This window comes from Oscarella lobularis, chromosome 10 (assembly GCF_947507565.1).
Source record: "Oscarella lobularis chromosome 10, ooOscLobu1.1, whole genome shotgun sequence".
Classification (NCBI taxonomy): domain Eukaryota; kingdom Metazoa; phylum Porifera; class Homoscleromorpha; order Homosclerophorida; family Oscarellidae; genus Oscarella; species Oscarella lobularis.
Window position 1 is genome coordinate 1,048,198 of NC_089184.1, and position 12,118 is coordinate 1,060,315.

The 12,118-nt window shown below is 48.3% G+C and overlaps 3 protein-coding genes across 10 annotated transcripts; 1 reads left to right on the top strand and 2 right to left on the bottom strand.

Moving 5' to 3' along the window:
• Positions 1 to 10: 10 nt before the first annotated feature.
• LOC136191768 (NADH-quinone oxidoreductase subunit B-like) lies at positions 11 to 1,246 on the top strand. 2 transcript variants are annotated; one of them, XM_065980187.1, is made up of 9 exons: positions 11 to 41; positions 96 to 141; positions 195 to 257; positions 312 to 403; positions 452 to 498; positions 600 to 670; positions 727 to 769; positions 819 to 931; positions 983 to 1,246. In XM_065980187.1, exons 1-9 carry the CDS (start codon positions 26 to 28, stop codon positions 1,167 to 1,169), a joined length of 678 nt encoding a protein of 225 aa, XP_065836259.1. In that variant the 5' UTR covers positions 11 to 25; the 3' UTR covers positions 1,170 to 1,246. The 2 variants fall into 2 exon arrangements, with proteins under 2 accessions (XP_065836259.1, XP_065836258.1); XM_065980186.1 differs by having other exon boundaries at positions 20 to 41; positions 93 to 141.
• Positions 1,247 to 1,410: 164 nt separating this feature from the next.
• Positions 1,411 to 7,123, bottom strand: LOC136191748 (myosin-IIIb-like). 7 transcript variants are annotated; one of them, XM_065980161.1, is made up of 31 exons: positions 6,628 to 7,123; positions 6,509 to 6,570; positions 6,046 to 6,242; positions 5,880 to 5,989; positions 5,759 to 5,824; positions 5,574 to 5,692; positions 5,386 to 5,488; positions 5,222 to 5,327; positions 5,004 to 5,160; positions 4,854 to 4,959; positions 4,680 to 4,799; positions 4,516 to 4,624; positions 4,346 to 4,465; positions 4,192 to 4,292; positions 4,043 to 4,129; positions 3,810 to 3,992; positions 3,654 to 3,765; positions 3,473 to 3,603; positions 3,368 to 3,421; positions 3,233 to 3,313; positions 3,134 to 3,172; positions 2,962 to 3,047; positions 2,866 to 2,913; positions 2,768 to 2,815; positions 2,579 to 2,720; positions 2,422 to 2,522; positions 2,271 to 2,363; positions 2,121 to 2,210; positions 1,895 to 2,060; positions 1,796 to 1,846; positions 1,411 to 1,743 (listed from the first exon to the last, which is right to left on the bottom strand). In XM_065980161.1, the coding sequence occupies exons 3-31, from the start codon at positions 6,065 to 6,067 to the stop codon at positions 1,555 to 1,557; spliced, it is 2,940 nt and encodes a 979-aa protein (XP_065836233.1). In that variant the 5' UTR covers positions 6,068 to 6,242; positions 6,509 to 6,570; positions 6,628 to 7,123; the 3' UTR covers positions 1,411 to 1,554. The 7 variants fall into 7 exon arrangements, with proteins under 7 accessions (XP_065836233.1, XP_065836232.1, XP_065836231.1 ...); XM_065980160.1 differs by having other exon boundaries at positions 6,046 to 6,461; XM_065980159.1 differs by having other exon boundaries at positions 6,509 to 6,577.
• Positions 7,124 to 7,224: 101 nt separating this feature from the next.
• LOC136191747 (myosin-IIIb-like) lies at positions 7,225 to 12,087 on the bottom strand. The gene is made up of 30 exons (XM_065980153.1): positions 11,934 to 12,087; positions 11,809 to 11,874; positions 11,611 to 11,729; positions 11,444 to 11,546; positions 11,290 to 11,395; positions 11,068 to 11,224; positions 10,913 to 11,018; positions 10,739 to 10,858; positions 10,575 to 10,683; positions 10,401 to 10,520; positions 10,250 to 10,350; positions 10,109 to 10,195; positions 9,870 to 10,052; positions 9,706 to 9,817; positions 9,566 to 9,648; positions 9,448 to 9,516; positions 9,311 to 9,391; positions 9,218 to 9,256; positions 9,078 to 9,163; positions 8,978 to 9,025; positions 8,875 to 8,922; positions 8,736 to 8,827; positions 8,520 to 8,684; positions 8,363 to 8,460; positions 8,204 to 8,307; positions 8,053 to 8,145; positions 7,903 to 7,992; positions 7,679 to 7,844; positions 7,576 to 7,626; positions 7,225 to 7,523 (listed from the first exon to the last, which is right to left on the bottom strand). The coding sequence occupies exons 1-30, from the start codon at positions 12,054 to 12,056 to the stop codon at positions 7,335 to 7,337; spliced, it is 3,114 nt and encodes a 1,037-aa protein (XP_065836225.1). The 5' UTR covers positions 12,057 to 12,087; the 3' UTR covers positions 7,225 to 7,334.
• Positions 12,088 to 12,118: the final 31 nt, after the last annotated feature.

A 12,118-nucleotide genomic window follows, 5' to 3' on the forward strand; every position in this document is an offset into this window, starting at 1 on the left:
AAATACGTCTTCCGCATGCGTCGTTATGGCTCTTGTTCGAGGTGCGTTTACGCTAAAAACGCAAGCATTTTGCGAATTAATTTTCGTTTCAGCAGGTTCCTTCGCGGTCGGACGCTCACTTTCTAGTCGCGCTTTCACGCGGTGAGGCGAAATAAATGCGAAAAATACTAGTCGGACGACTTCGATCCTAACAGAGCCGCTTTTCCTTTGGGAACGCAACTGCAGGAAATCAAATCGTTACCAGCGCTTCAGACGAGGTTATTAGGTTGCCGAAAAACGTCGAACTTTGCCCGAAATCGCGCGTTTCGTAGTTCGGCGCCCTTTCGCGAGCAGAGCACCGCTTCTCCGGCCAAAATCGACCCTCCGCCTCCGCCTACGAGAGGAAGAGTCGACAATGCAGCGGGTATAGCAAACGCCGTGTGTCCCGGCGCAAATACGATATTGATTTTAGAGTTCGTACTCACAAAAGTGGACGAGCTGATTAGCTGGGCTCGACGGGTGAGATTTCGGCTAATCCAATCAAATTAATAATTTTTGGCCTAATTAATCTATGTCTGGGGCGTTTCCGACGCTAATAAATATTTAATTTTCGTTCTTAGGGGTCCCTCTGGCCTATGACGTTTGGTCTTGCCTGCTGTGCTGTAGAAATGATGCACATGACAGTGGCTCGGTTAACTTTTTCAAAACCCTTTTCTTTTTCCTAAATTTTACTTCTCGCTCTTCTAGTTACGATATGGATCGGTTTGGAATTGTATTCAGAGCAAGCCCCGTATGTCTACGCAGGTGATTTCTTCTCTGTGACTAACCTCTTTGATTAGCGCCAATCTGACGTCATGATCGTCGCTGGAACGCTGACAAATAAAATGGCACCGGCGCTGAGAAAAGTCTACGATCAAATGCCAGAACCGCGTTGGGTGATATCAATGGGAAGGTAATATCGAGCCTCTCTCCTGTGATTGGGTAGAAAATGGGTCCTCGATAGTTGCGCAAATGGGGGAGGCTATTATCACTATTCTTACTCGGTTGTCCGCGGTTGTGATCGCATTGTTCCTGTCGATATCTATGTTCCTGGATGCCCACCTACAGCCGAAGCGCTTCTCTACGGAATTCTACAGCTTCAGAAGAAAATCAAACGACATCGTCCCATTACGATGTGGTACAGGAAATAGTTTGACTTGTATGTAGCCTCTTTACCCTTTTGGTTGTATTGTGTGAATGTATCTAAAAATATGAACGTGTTGATGCATTCTTGTCTCACTGGCACATACAAAAGAGAAAGTTAGATAAGACTGTTGACAGGGGCTACACTTACTCTAATCTTCGTCTCCTGATTTTAATTAACGTTGTCGTTTTCATTTGGAATCGACTTCTTCAAACGACGCGCTCTTTCCCCGGCCTTCTGCTAAAAAATACGGTTACATCGCCTACTTTTCAATGACATCAAAAAAACATGAGCACGTTCACTGCACCGCACCACGAAGAAGAGTTGCGCACACATAGCGAAGACACGACAGAATTCTCCAAAAGCTACAATTGCACCAACGACGTCTCAGCTTATCGCGGCGGAAGCGGCGGAGCTCCTCCTCCAGTGGGCCCCTTCAATCGAGAACCTCCTGATCGGCTCGACGCTGGCGCCGCAAAACCGCCACGTTGCTGCCTGGAACGATGAGCCATACCGGGAGATCGTCCGCCGGGACGCGAAACTCTAGCCGAGGTGTCTCGCGACGACTGAAGCATCTTGGCCTGAAGAAACGCATTCGTCAGGAGTCGCAAGTCTTCTCATTCAATGCCTTACCTGCTGAGATGTCGCCACCAGGTCAGCGTAGTCGAGTTCCTCGTCGGAATCCTAAAATGCTCGTGGTCGTGCCAAGCTATGTAAGAACGCCGTCCTTACCTGCCCGCACGCTACTGTGAGAAGGTCGCCTTGCTCGTTGATGTGATTTTTCTGATGATACGCCACGAGGGTGGCCAAGTTTTTGTGGACTTTTGGCTCGCCGACGATGATAAACCTGCCGGACGGAGTCTGGTCTATCATATAATGCTTGCATCGATCAGCGACTCTACATAGATAAAACGAGTGGCTCGACTAAAAGAAAAAGTAGTCAACGCTCTCTACATACCTAAAGGAAAGCGAATATCCAAAGCGACTTTCGCTGACGCGAATAATGAAGCAGCCGATGGGCTTTCTGGTGAGCATCTGTTCCGCAGCTCTGCACACATTTAAGAAACGCTTTGCTCTAGTCTAATTTGCGCCCAAGTGACTAACTGACCGTCTCGTAATGATACCGTGAAACCATTCGTGAAACTGTCCGTTCGCCGTCGTCGTCTGGCTCACCTGCGTCTCCTGAAACCAGCGCACCGAGCTAGAAAAGAATGTGTTGATTTGATTCTTTTTAATTAATAACGATTCGTGGCACTTACGCGGCTTTGGTTCCCTGTCGACCGAATCTCTTGTTAGGATCCGCCCACTTAGGAATCACCTCTTCAAATTCATCCAAATCGTCATCTGATTCGTCCGAGTCCTGAATATAAGAAAACTCTGCTGAAACGCGTGCGACGTCAAGGAGGACGCACGTACCGGCAGTGGCGGAGGCGGCAGGTCGGCTGTGGACGGAACAGTTGGAAGTGGAGGCGGCCAGCATGTAGCTGCTTGATGGACTTTTTCTAAGAGATCGGTCAGCGTCTCGACGTGCCAGTACTTGAGAAAAACTTTGGTTTTTCTAAACGACGAGTAAAACGGGAAGAAAATCTGGCCCCGTCGTCTCACCCAATGTGCCAATTTTTGATGCCGGTTCCTTCGAGTATGACGCGACAGCTGCAAAATTCGAAATTAAAAAAAACACAAAAGTTGCAAGTAATACATACCTTGCTTCGTCAGGAACGGTCAGGTTTTTCTTAGCGAGGGCCTTGTATCTAAGAGAGACGTTTCCGATACAAAACGTTGTTGGTCTCCTTGACTACCTTGTGAAAAACTCTTCAAATGTAGACCTGATTGCATATCCTTCGCGTCGAATGCGAGTCGTTTCCAGCATTCCGCAATAGTTCAACTATAAATAGATCAGCAGGTAACAAGCAGCTCATAAAAAAATGTTTATATCTAATGCGGTTGTTTTTTTTTTCCTTTCCTTCTCACCTGAGCTGTCACGTAGTGGTCTTCAAACAGATTGGCACGCTAAAGACAGAAGAAACGAGAGGAATCAATTTGGGTCATGCACGCTACAACACCGCGGACCTTTTGTTTGTTTGGTTTGATGCAGCGAACAAAATGAGGACTCGCAGCGTTCATCTTTTCCATCAGAACTTCAAGTGAACTCTACATAAAAACGCCAGTCCGTTGTCAAATATTTTGATTGAGTAAAAATCCCACTTTAAATTGGCCTCCCACTGTCATTTTTCTCACACTCTTTCCTTTTTCGGCAAACTTATACAAGACAATCCGTCAATGTGAAATGCAACTAGAAAGTATAGTTACCGCTCGGCTTTGCATGCGCGTCTTTCTCGCTCCCTTGTCGCGACGGGCGTCGCGATGGCGGTCACGACAGGCGTCGCGACGGGCTTCGCGATGACTCTGCAAAGCCAACGTTCCCGTTCTTGTAATCGTCCCTAGAGTCAAATAAACCGAGTACGGTGACGTCATACATGTACAGCCGAACCTCTGAAAATGTGACTTAACAGTTCATTTTCGCTAATCTGAAGCATCTCGATGGCGCCACTTGGCAACGCGTCCCTGTTCTTCTCCAGAAAGCTATTTGTGTCATATTCCACCTAGAAGACAACGCTAATGACGTAGATCGCCGTCTCCTCGTTACTTTTCCAGCGTAGTGAGAGAGAGTGAAAAGAGTGCTTTTCGTGTCCTTGGCGCGTGCAAAAAACGGCAATTTTTTGAAGTTCGCATCCGTCTTCTCCAAAAAGCTCAGGTCAGTTGCCTGTGGAAAGTGACTATCTTCGTCAAGCAAAGCCAGAAAACCAATTGGCTTCATCATAAAAAAATTCTGAACAAAAGTTCGGATCAGTTCTCTACACGCTACTTTTTTCAATTTACCAAAATAGGCATGTTGTCTTCGTATGTGATGTTGGTCACGTCGATGCCCTCCTTGTTATATTCCTCAAGTTCCATTCTGAAAATGTGCTACGTTCATTAGACAAAGTGTTTCGCTCATCGACACATAAGCAAGTTCTTCTGAAATTCACCTCGTTGAAGAAGTACTGAAGTTGCTCGTTTGCCAGATTGATGCAAGCCTGCTCAAAGCTGTTTTGATTCAAATTTTCAAATCCAAAAATGTCAAGAATTCCTAATAAATTAATAATAAAAACCTCTACTCGTTTCCCTCTCTTTCCCTCAAACCTATCTCAATTATGTCAGTTTGGGAGACTTTTGACTCCGGAGCCAAAAGGGTGTTCACCCTGTTCACAATCCAACCGAACAAACGGCCGTAAACGGCTTTAGCAATGGCATCGCGAGCATCTGAACGCATTTGCCATGCAAAAAAAACAGAACAAACCCTCAAGACAAACCCAAAGCTCTCTGAACGCCAAGGTTGCGTCTGATTTGCTCTCCCCTCGTGACCGTCACGCTGACGGTCATCATATCAACCAGCTGCATTGGATCCAATCCAAAGAGAACCTATAGTTTTTCTATGAGAAATCAAAGTGGCTAGCGACAAAGCGACGATCCGCACCGCAGCGTGCTTCAGTGGCCTGTCGAGATCGGACACCATCGAATGATCAGCGTCGCCTTCAAATCTCACATTTCCAAGATTGAGAAGTCCGCCGAGAGCGAAAAAGAGATTCTCTTGCTCCTAGAGATAAAAGGACAGTCAGAGAAGACTCCCTTACTTTCTTTCCCGTCTCACTTCAGCCAAGAATCCCACTATGTCCATGGCCGTCTGCAGGGCGTCGTAACCATTGCTGAGCTCTTTTTTGTAGCGTTTCAACGGACTCGATCCATTGGAAAGGTATCTGCTTGCAGTAGAAAATTGAAAGAATTTTTTTGACAGTCCCACCTCTGATCGTCCGGATTGCCGAGTTTGTACTTCTGCTGTTTCTCGCCGTTCAAGCCAGCAAAGAGATAATAGAAAATGTGAAAGTTTCGTTCGCCCGGCGCCTGACGCACGACTCGCGATTTTTCCAACAGATATTCCGATATTTTGGCTCCCAGTACTAGAAAAGAATTGTGGAATCAAAGAGGCTAGCCCAAACGGGGCATCTCCCCCTCCCTTACTCTTGCCCTGACGATTGAATTTCAGCTGAGTGTACTTTCCGAACCGACTCGAATTGTCGTTCATCACCGTCTGCGCGTGTCCGAACGCCTCGAGAAGAGGATTGACCTACGATAAGTGCCTCGTTCTCCGAACAACATCGCCTCGGGAGGGAGGTCTTTCTCGCCTGAATAATTTTCTGTTCTAGAGTCGGTTCGCCCTGACACAGCTCGATCAGTTGCGATATCAAGTACTTGGCCGATTCGGTATTTCCGGCGCCCGATTCGCCGCTAAATGAAAGGACGTTCATGCCAGTCGATAACGGCTAGCTGCATGCATGGGGCCGCGCCCCCCGGCCGGGCACGCTTTTCCTACGTGATGACGCAGCACTGGTTTCGCTGCGAGTCGAGCATAGAGTGATACGAAGCGTCGGCGATCGCGTAGATGTGCGGCGGCTCCTTAGACTTGTGCGCTCGTCGATAGACGGTCGCATGCTGAAAGTGACGGATGGGCGTGGCAAGGCGAACTTCGGGCGCGCGAAGGAAAACTAGTCTTCTTACCTTCTTGTCGTAAATAGGAAGACTCTTGAAAGGGTTTAATGCAACTAGAATGTCGCCGACGTACGTCTAAGGATTAAATAAAGAACGCCTGCAGCGAATAAAGTACGTGTATCGCACGTACATATATTGTGTCTCTCCCGTAGCGGACTTTTAGTTCTTTCAGCAGAGTCTGCTCGTCCAGACGCGCCAACGTTGCCAAATCTTCGACCTCGCCGATCGGGGGTCGGCCCACTAGCGAAGCCATATTCTTCAAATCTGCACTCACTCCAGGTTGTACACCCCCTCACTGGGTATCTTATCATTCATCATCAACTCATGAAATGACGTCCGATTGACTCAGATACTATGAAAAGCTGCGGAGGAGGAGATCCACAAGGCCGCGAAGGACCGCTTTTGTTTCGGCGGTGGAATTAAACCCCCAAATCGGCTACATCGTTGGGATTCCAATGGTCATTTCAATGCTTATCAACGTTAAGTCACGAGCCTGTCACGAGATAAAAGTCACTCAATTAGCAATCCACAATCCCTAAGTCCACCAAAGATGTTTACTGTGTTGATCCACCTACGCTTCGCACACGCGGGGGCTAGAGTAGATCCGAACCAGCGACAAGCGTCGCTCGTTCTGTCCAAAGCGGATGCCAATCTAATCCCAGGTCCCCTTCGGCTCCCGCGAGACGGGTGCTCAGCTGATGGGTGCCAATGCCTGAAGGGACCGTGGCCCCGCCCCTGCTCATATCCACCACGTCTAACCTGATTACTGAGCTCTGTTTTGATTGGATAGTGCCGGATCGTTAAATGGCTTTTTCGCATGTCTAAGCGCTAGAATAAATTTCCAAAAAATTCGCTAGCGGGTGACGGAGTCTCTTTACTGTAGCTAAACGACGCTGAAAGTGAGTCGTTTCGAATTGGTAGCAGCGTGAATCGACTGCAACGCAAATTCTGCCACTCGCTTATGGAGTAAGAAGCGTGACGTAAGAAATCGTGGCTCTGGCCTTATTTTCTCGAAGCCTAGAAAAAAAGAAATCCCACTCGACGTCGATTACCAGGGAGCTCGTATTTTCCTCGCTTGAAGCAGACAGACACTGATTTGTCGCCGATGTGTGCCTCGATTGAGATCGGCGTATCTTCGCGTTTATTAGGTGGGAGTGGCCTCTTCGGTTCATTCTCCGACGACGCTCATGTTCGTCAGCGGTCTAACAAGTCGATCTGCTCGAGACTGCTCACGACGACGAAATAATACTCGGCGATCATCGCGCGGCTTGCTCGCAAGCCCAAAAAGGAGACAACGAATCGCTGCCGCCTTTTCTCCCACTGTGCCAAGCCCAATTCGGCGATTATTAGACCTCTAATGACGTGAACATTCGACTTGTTTATCCGGGGATGCGCAAATCGTGGCGGCTATGTTCCTTCCTCTTTTCTCCCGACCATTTCACTGCCGCTAGAAAAAAATACGGTTGCATCAGAGATTGCACAGCATACTTTTTCAATGACACCACAAAGAAAAGACGCTCACACATAGCGTTGCAAGACACGACAGAATTCTCAAAAGCTACAATTGCACCAACGACGTCTCAGCTTATCGCGGCGGAAGCGGCGGAGCTCCTCCTCCAGTGGGCCCCTTCAATCGAGAACCTCCTGATCGGCTCGACGCTGGCGCCGCAAAAACGCCACGTTGCTGCCTGGAACGATGAGCCATACCGGGAGATCGTCCGCCGGGACGCGAAACTCTAGCCGAGGTGTCTCGCGACGACTGAAGCATCTTGGCCTGAAGAAACGCATTCGTCAGGAGTCGCAAGTCTTCTCATTCAATGCCTTACCTGCTGAGATGTCGCCACCAGGTCAGCGTAGTCGAGTTCCTCGTCGGAATCCTAAAATGCTCGTGGTCGTGCCAAGCTATATGTAAGAACGCCGTCCTTATACCTGCCCGCACGCTACTGTGAGAAGGTCGCCTTGCTCGTTGATGGGATTTTTCTGATGATACGCCACGAGGGCGGCCAAGTTCTTGTGGACTTTTGGCTCGCCGACGATGATAAACTTGCCGGACGGAGTCTGGTCTATCATATAATGCTTGCATCGATCAGCGACTCTACATAGATAAAACGAGTGGCTCGACTAAAAGAAAAAGTAGCCAACGCTCTACATACCTAAAGGAAAGCGAATATCCAAAGCGACTTTCGCTGACGCGAACAATGAAGCAGCCGATGGGCTTGCTGGTGAGCATCTGTTCTGCAGCTCTGCACACATTTAAGAAACGCTTTGCTCTAGTCTAATTTGCGCCCAAGTGACTAACTGACCGTCTTGTAATGATACCGTGAAACCATTCGTGAAACTGTCCGTTCGCCGTCGTCGTCTGACTCACCTGCGTCTCCTGAAACCAGCGCACCGAGCTAGAAAAGAATGTGTTGATTTGATTATTTTTAATTATTAACGATTCGTTGCACTTACGCGGCTTTGGTTCCCTGTCGACCGAATCTCTTGTTAGGATTCGCCCGCTTAGGAATCACCTCTTCAAATTCATCCAAATCGTCGTCATCTGATTCGTCTGAGTCCTGAATATAAGAAACTCCGCTAAAACGCGTGCGACATCAAGAAGGACGCACGTACCGGCGGTGGCGGAGGCGGCAGGTCGGCTGTGGACGGAACAACAGGAAGCGGCGGTGGAGGAAGCTCTTGCACCGGTTCTGCCTTGGCCTTATCGAAATCTACCACCGTAAGGACAAGTAGCTAAGGATCAAGCACTGTGGCACCGTCATCGGCGTACTCTTGGGATTCGCTTTGTCGTGAGCAAGCAATTTCTGCAATTTCTGAGTGACTTTCGCCTCGTTCTTCGAGATGAATTCAAGAAACTCTTCAACCGCGGCACGTTGTTTCGCCGCTTCGGCCAGGAGACGTTTGAATCGGCGCTTAGCCAAGAAACCGCGCACGACTGCAAAAATGATGCCGCGTGCGTTTTGACGAAGAGAAACTCGAGCCTAACTTTTCTGCAAGCGTGTGGCCGCTTGGTGGACTTTTTCTAAGAGATCCGTCAGCGTCTCGACGTGCCAGTACTTGAGAAAAACTTTGGTTTTTCTAGACGACGAGTCAAACGGGAAGAAAATCTGGCCCCGTCGTCTCACCCAATGTGCCAATTCTTGATGCCGGTTCCTTCGAGTATGACGCGACAGCTGCAAAACTCGAAACTCAAAAAACATTAAAAAAAATGTGCAAGAAATACAATACCTTGCTCCGTTAGGAACGGTCACCTTCTTCTTCGCGAGGGTCTTGTATCTAAAAAAGAGACGTTTCCAATAGAAAACAAATTTTTGGTCTCCTTGACTACCTTGTGAAAAACTCTTCAAATGTAGGCCTCATTGCATATCCTTCGCGTCGAATGCGAGTCGTTTCCAGCATTCCGCAGTAGCTCAGCTAAAAACTCAGTTAGACCAAGCAAGATCAATGGGATACAAAGTCTCTCCTCACCTGAGCTGTCACGTAGTCATCTTCAAACAGATTGGCACTCTGGGGACAGGAGAGATTAATTCAGGCCGCGCTACAAATGAAGCAACGCCGAACCTTTTGCCTGTTCGGTTTGATGCAACGAACGAAATGAGGACTCGCGGCGTTCATCTTTTCCATCAGAATTTCAAGCGAACTCTACATAAAAAAACGCCAATCTGTCGTCCAACATTTCAATTGAGTATAAACCTCACTTTAAATTGGCCTCCCACTGTCATCACTTTTCTCACGCTCTTTCCTGCAGCGGGCGCTTTTTTGGCCAACTTAGACAAGACAATCCATCAATGCGTAACGCAAGTAGAAAGTAGTTACCGCTCGGCTTTGCATGCGCGTCTTTCTCGCTCCCTTGTCGCGACGACTCTGCAAAGCCAACGTCCCCGTTCTTGTAATCGTCCCTGGAGTCGAAATCAAATAAACTGAGTACACGGGGTGAGAAGGTCATCCGGTCGAACCTCTGAATATGTGACTCAACAGCCCATTTTTGCTAATCTGAAGCATTTCGACGACGCCACCTGGCAACGTGTCCCTGTTCTTCTCCAAGAAGCCGGTTGCGTCATATTCCACCTAAAAAGACAACGCTAGTGGACGAAGGTCACCGTCTTCTCGTTAACTGCACCTTTCCAGCGTAGTGAGACAGCGTGAAAAGAGTGCTTCGCGTGTCCTTGGCTCGCGCAAAGAACGGCAATTTTTTGAAGTTTGTGTGCGACTTCTCCAAAAAGCTTAGATCAGTCGCCTGCGGAAAGTGACTCTCTTCGTCCAGCAAAGCAAGAAAGCCAATCGGCTTCTTCATAAAGAATTCCTAAGGAAAAAAACCCGATTTACTTCTCTACACTCTACTCTTTCAATTTTATTTACCAGAATAGGTTTGTTGTCTTCGTATGTGATCTTGGTTGCGTCGATGCCTTCCTTCTTATATTCTTCGAGCTCCATTTTGAAAATGTGCTACGTTCGTTTCGCTTATTGATATATGTATTCAAGGATTTTTTCGAAGCTCACCTCGTTGAAGAAGTACTGAAGTTGTTCGTTCGCCAGATTGATGCAGGCCTGCTCGAAACTGTTCTGATCGAAATTCTCAAACCCAAAAATGTCAAGAATTCCTAATATAAATTCAAACTAAAACCCGGGTATTCGTCGCTCTCTCTTGTACCTATCTCAACTATGTCAGTTTGAGAGACTTTGGTCTCCGGAGCCAAAAGGGTATTCACCCTGTTCACAATCCAACTGAACAAACGGCCGTAAACGGCTTTAGCAATGGCATCGCGAGCATCTGAACGCAGTAAAATATGAGAAGAATTCTAGAGAACAGACCCTCGAAAAAAACCTGAGGCCCTCTGAACGCCAAGATTGCGTCTGATTTGCTCTCCCCTCGTGACCGTCACGCTGACGGTCATCGTATCGGCCAGCTGCATTGGATCCAATCCAAAGAGAAACTATAGTTTTTCTATGAGAAATCAAAGTGGCTAGCGACAAAGCGACGATCCGCACCGCAGCGTGCTTCAGTGGCCCGTCGGGATCGGACACCATGGAACGATCAGCGTCACCTTCAAATCTCACATTTCCAAGATTGAGAAGTCCGCCGAGAGCGACAAAGAGATTCTCTTGCTCCTAGAGATAAAAGGACAGTCAGAGAAGACTCCCTTACTTTCTTTCCCGTCTCACTTCAGCCAAGAATCCCACTATGTCCATGGCCGTCTGCAGGGCGTCGTAACCATTGCTGAGCTCTTTTTTGTAGCGTTTCAACGGACTTGATCCATTGGAAAGGTATCTGCTTGCAGTAGAAAATTGAAAGAATTTTTTTGACAGTCTCTCTCCACCTCTGATCGTCCGGATTGCCGAGTTTGTACTTCTGCTGTTCCTCGCCGTCCAAGCCAGCAAAGAGATAATAGAAAATGTGAAAGTTTCGTTCGCCCGGCGCCTGACGCACGACTCGCGATTTTTCCAACAGATATTCCGATATTTTGGCTCCCAGTACTAGAAAAAAAAATCAATCAGCAATTGACTCAGAAGCAAGCCAAAACGAGGATCGACCCCCTTACTCTGGCCTTGACGACTGAATTTCAGCTGGATGTACTTTCCAAACCGACTCGAATTGTCGTTCATCACCGTCTGCGCGTTTCCGAACGACTCGAGAAGCGGATTGACCTACGATAACGGTCTCAGACGAGAAATCGTTGCGGGGGGTCTCCTCGCCTGGATAATTTTCTGTTCTAGAGTCGATTTGCCCTGGCACAGATCAATTAGGTGCGATATCATGTACTTTGCCGATTCGGTCTTTCCGGCGCCCGATTCGCCGCTAAAATGAAAGGGGTTCCCACACACGAATCAGGAACGGGGGCCCCCGGCCCACGCTATTCTACCTGACTACACAGCACTGGTTTCGCTGCGAGTCGAGCATGGAGTGATAGGAAGCGTCGGCGATCGCAAAGATGTGCGGTGGCACCTGCGACTTGTGCGCCCGTCGATAGACAGCCGTGTGCTAAAGAAAAGTGAAGGATGGGCGTGGCAAGGAAGAGGAACCTTGGGGCGATACAGCGAAAGAAAACCAGTCTTCTTACTTTCTTGTCGTAAATGGTAAGCGTCTTGAAAGGGTTCACTGCTACTAGAATGTCGCCAACGTACGTCTAAGAGTAAATAAAGAACGTCTGGTTACGAAACGAAACGAAGCGAGTGTCGCGCGTACGTATATCGTGTCTCTCCCGTAGCGGACTTTGAGCTCTTTCAGCAGAGTCTGCTCGTCGAGACGCGCCAACGTCGCCAAATCTTCGACCTCGCCGATCGGAGGTCTTCCCGCTAGCGACGCCATTCAAAATTCTAAGAGCTAGACGACGGGAGCGAATTCGGACAGATAGGCGTCACGAGAACCTC

Excerpts from the sequence above, each read along its gene's own strand:
- LOC136191748 (XM_065980161.1), bottom strand. The coding sequence starts at position 6,067 with ATGATGAATGATAAGATACCCA. Across the intron at positions 4,625-4,679 it reads GGCCACTGAAGCACGCTGCG|GTTCTCTTTGGATTGGATCC; the intron begins GTGCGGATCGTC and ends GAAAAACTATAG. Across the intron at positions 3,173-3,232 it reads TCAAACCAAACAAACAAAAG|CGTGCCAATCTGTTTGAAGA; the intron begins GTCCGCGGTGTT and ends TTCTGTCTTTAG.
- LOC136191747 (XM_065980153.1), bottom strand. The coding sequence starts at position 12,056 with ATGGCGTCGCTAGCGGGAAGACCTCCGATCGGCGAGGTCGAAGATTTG. Across the intron at positions 8,461-8,519 it reads CGACAAAGCGAATCCCAAGA|ATTTCGATAAGGCCAAGGCA; the intron begins GTACGCCGATGA and ends TTACGGTGGTAG. Across the intron at positions 7,524-7,575 it reads TGGTGGCGACATCTCAGCAG|GCCAAGATGCTTCAGTCGTC; the intron begins GTAAGGCATTGA and ends GCGTTTCTTCAG.
- LOC136191768 (XM_065980186.1), top strand. Across the intron at positions 499-599 it reads TGATTAGCTGGGCTCGACGG|GGGTCCCTCTGGCCTATGAC; the intron begins GTGAGATTTCGG and ends TTTCGTTCTTAG. Across the intron at positions 932-982 it reads TGGGTGATATCAATGGGAAG|TTGCGCAAATGGGGGAGGCT; the intron begins GTAATATCGAGC and ends GGTCCTCGATAG.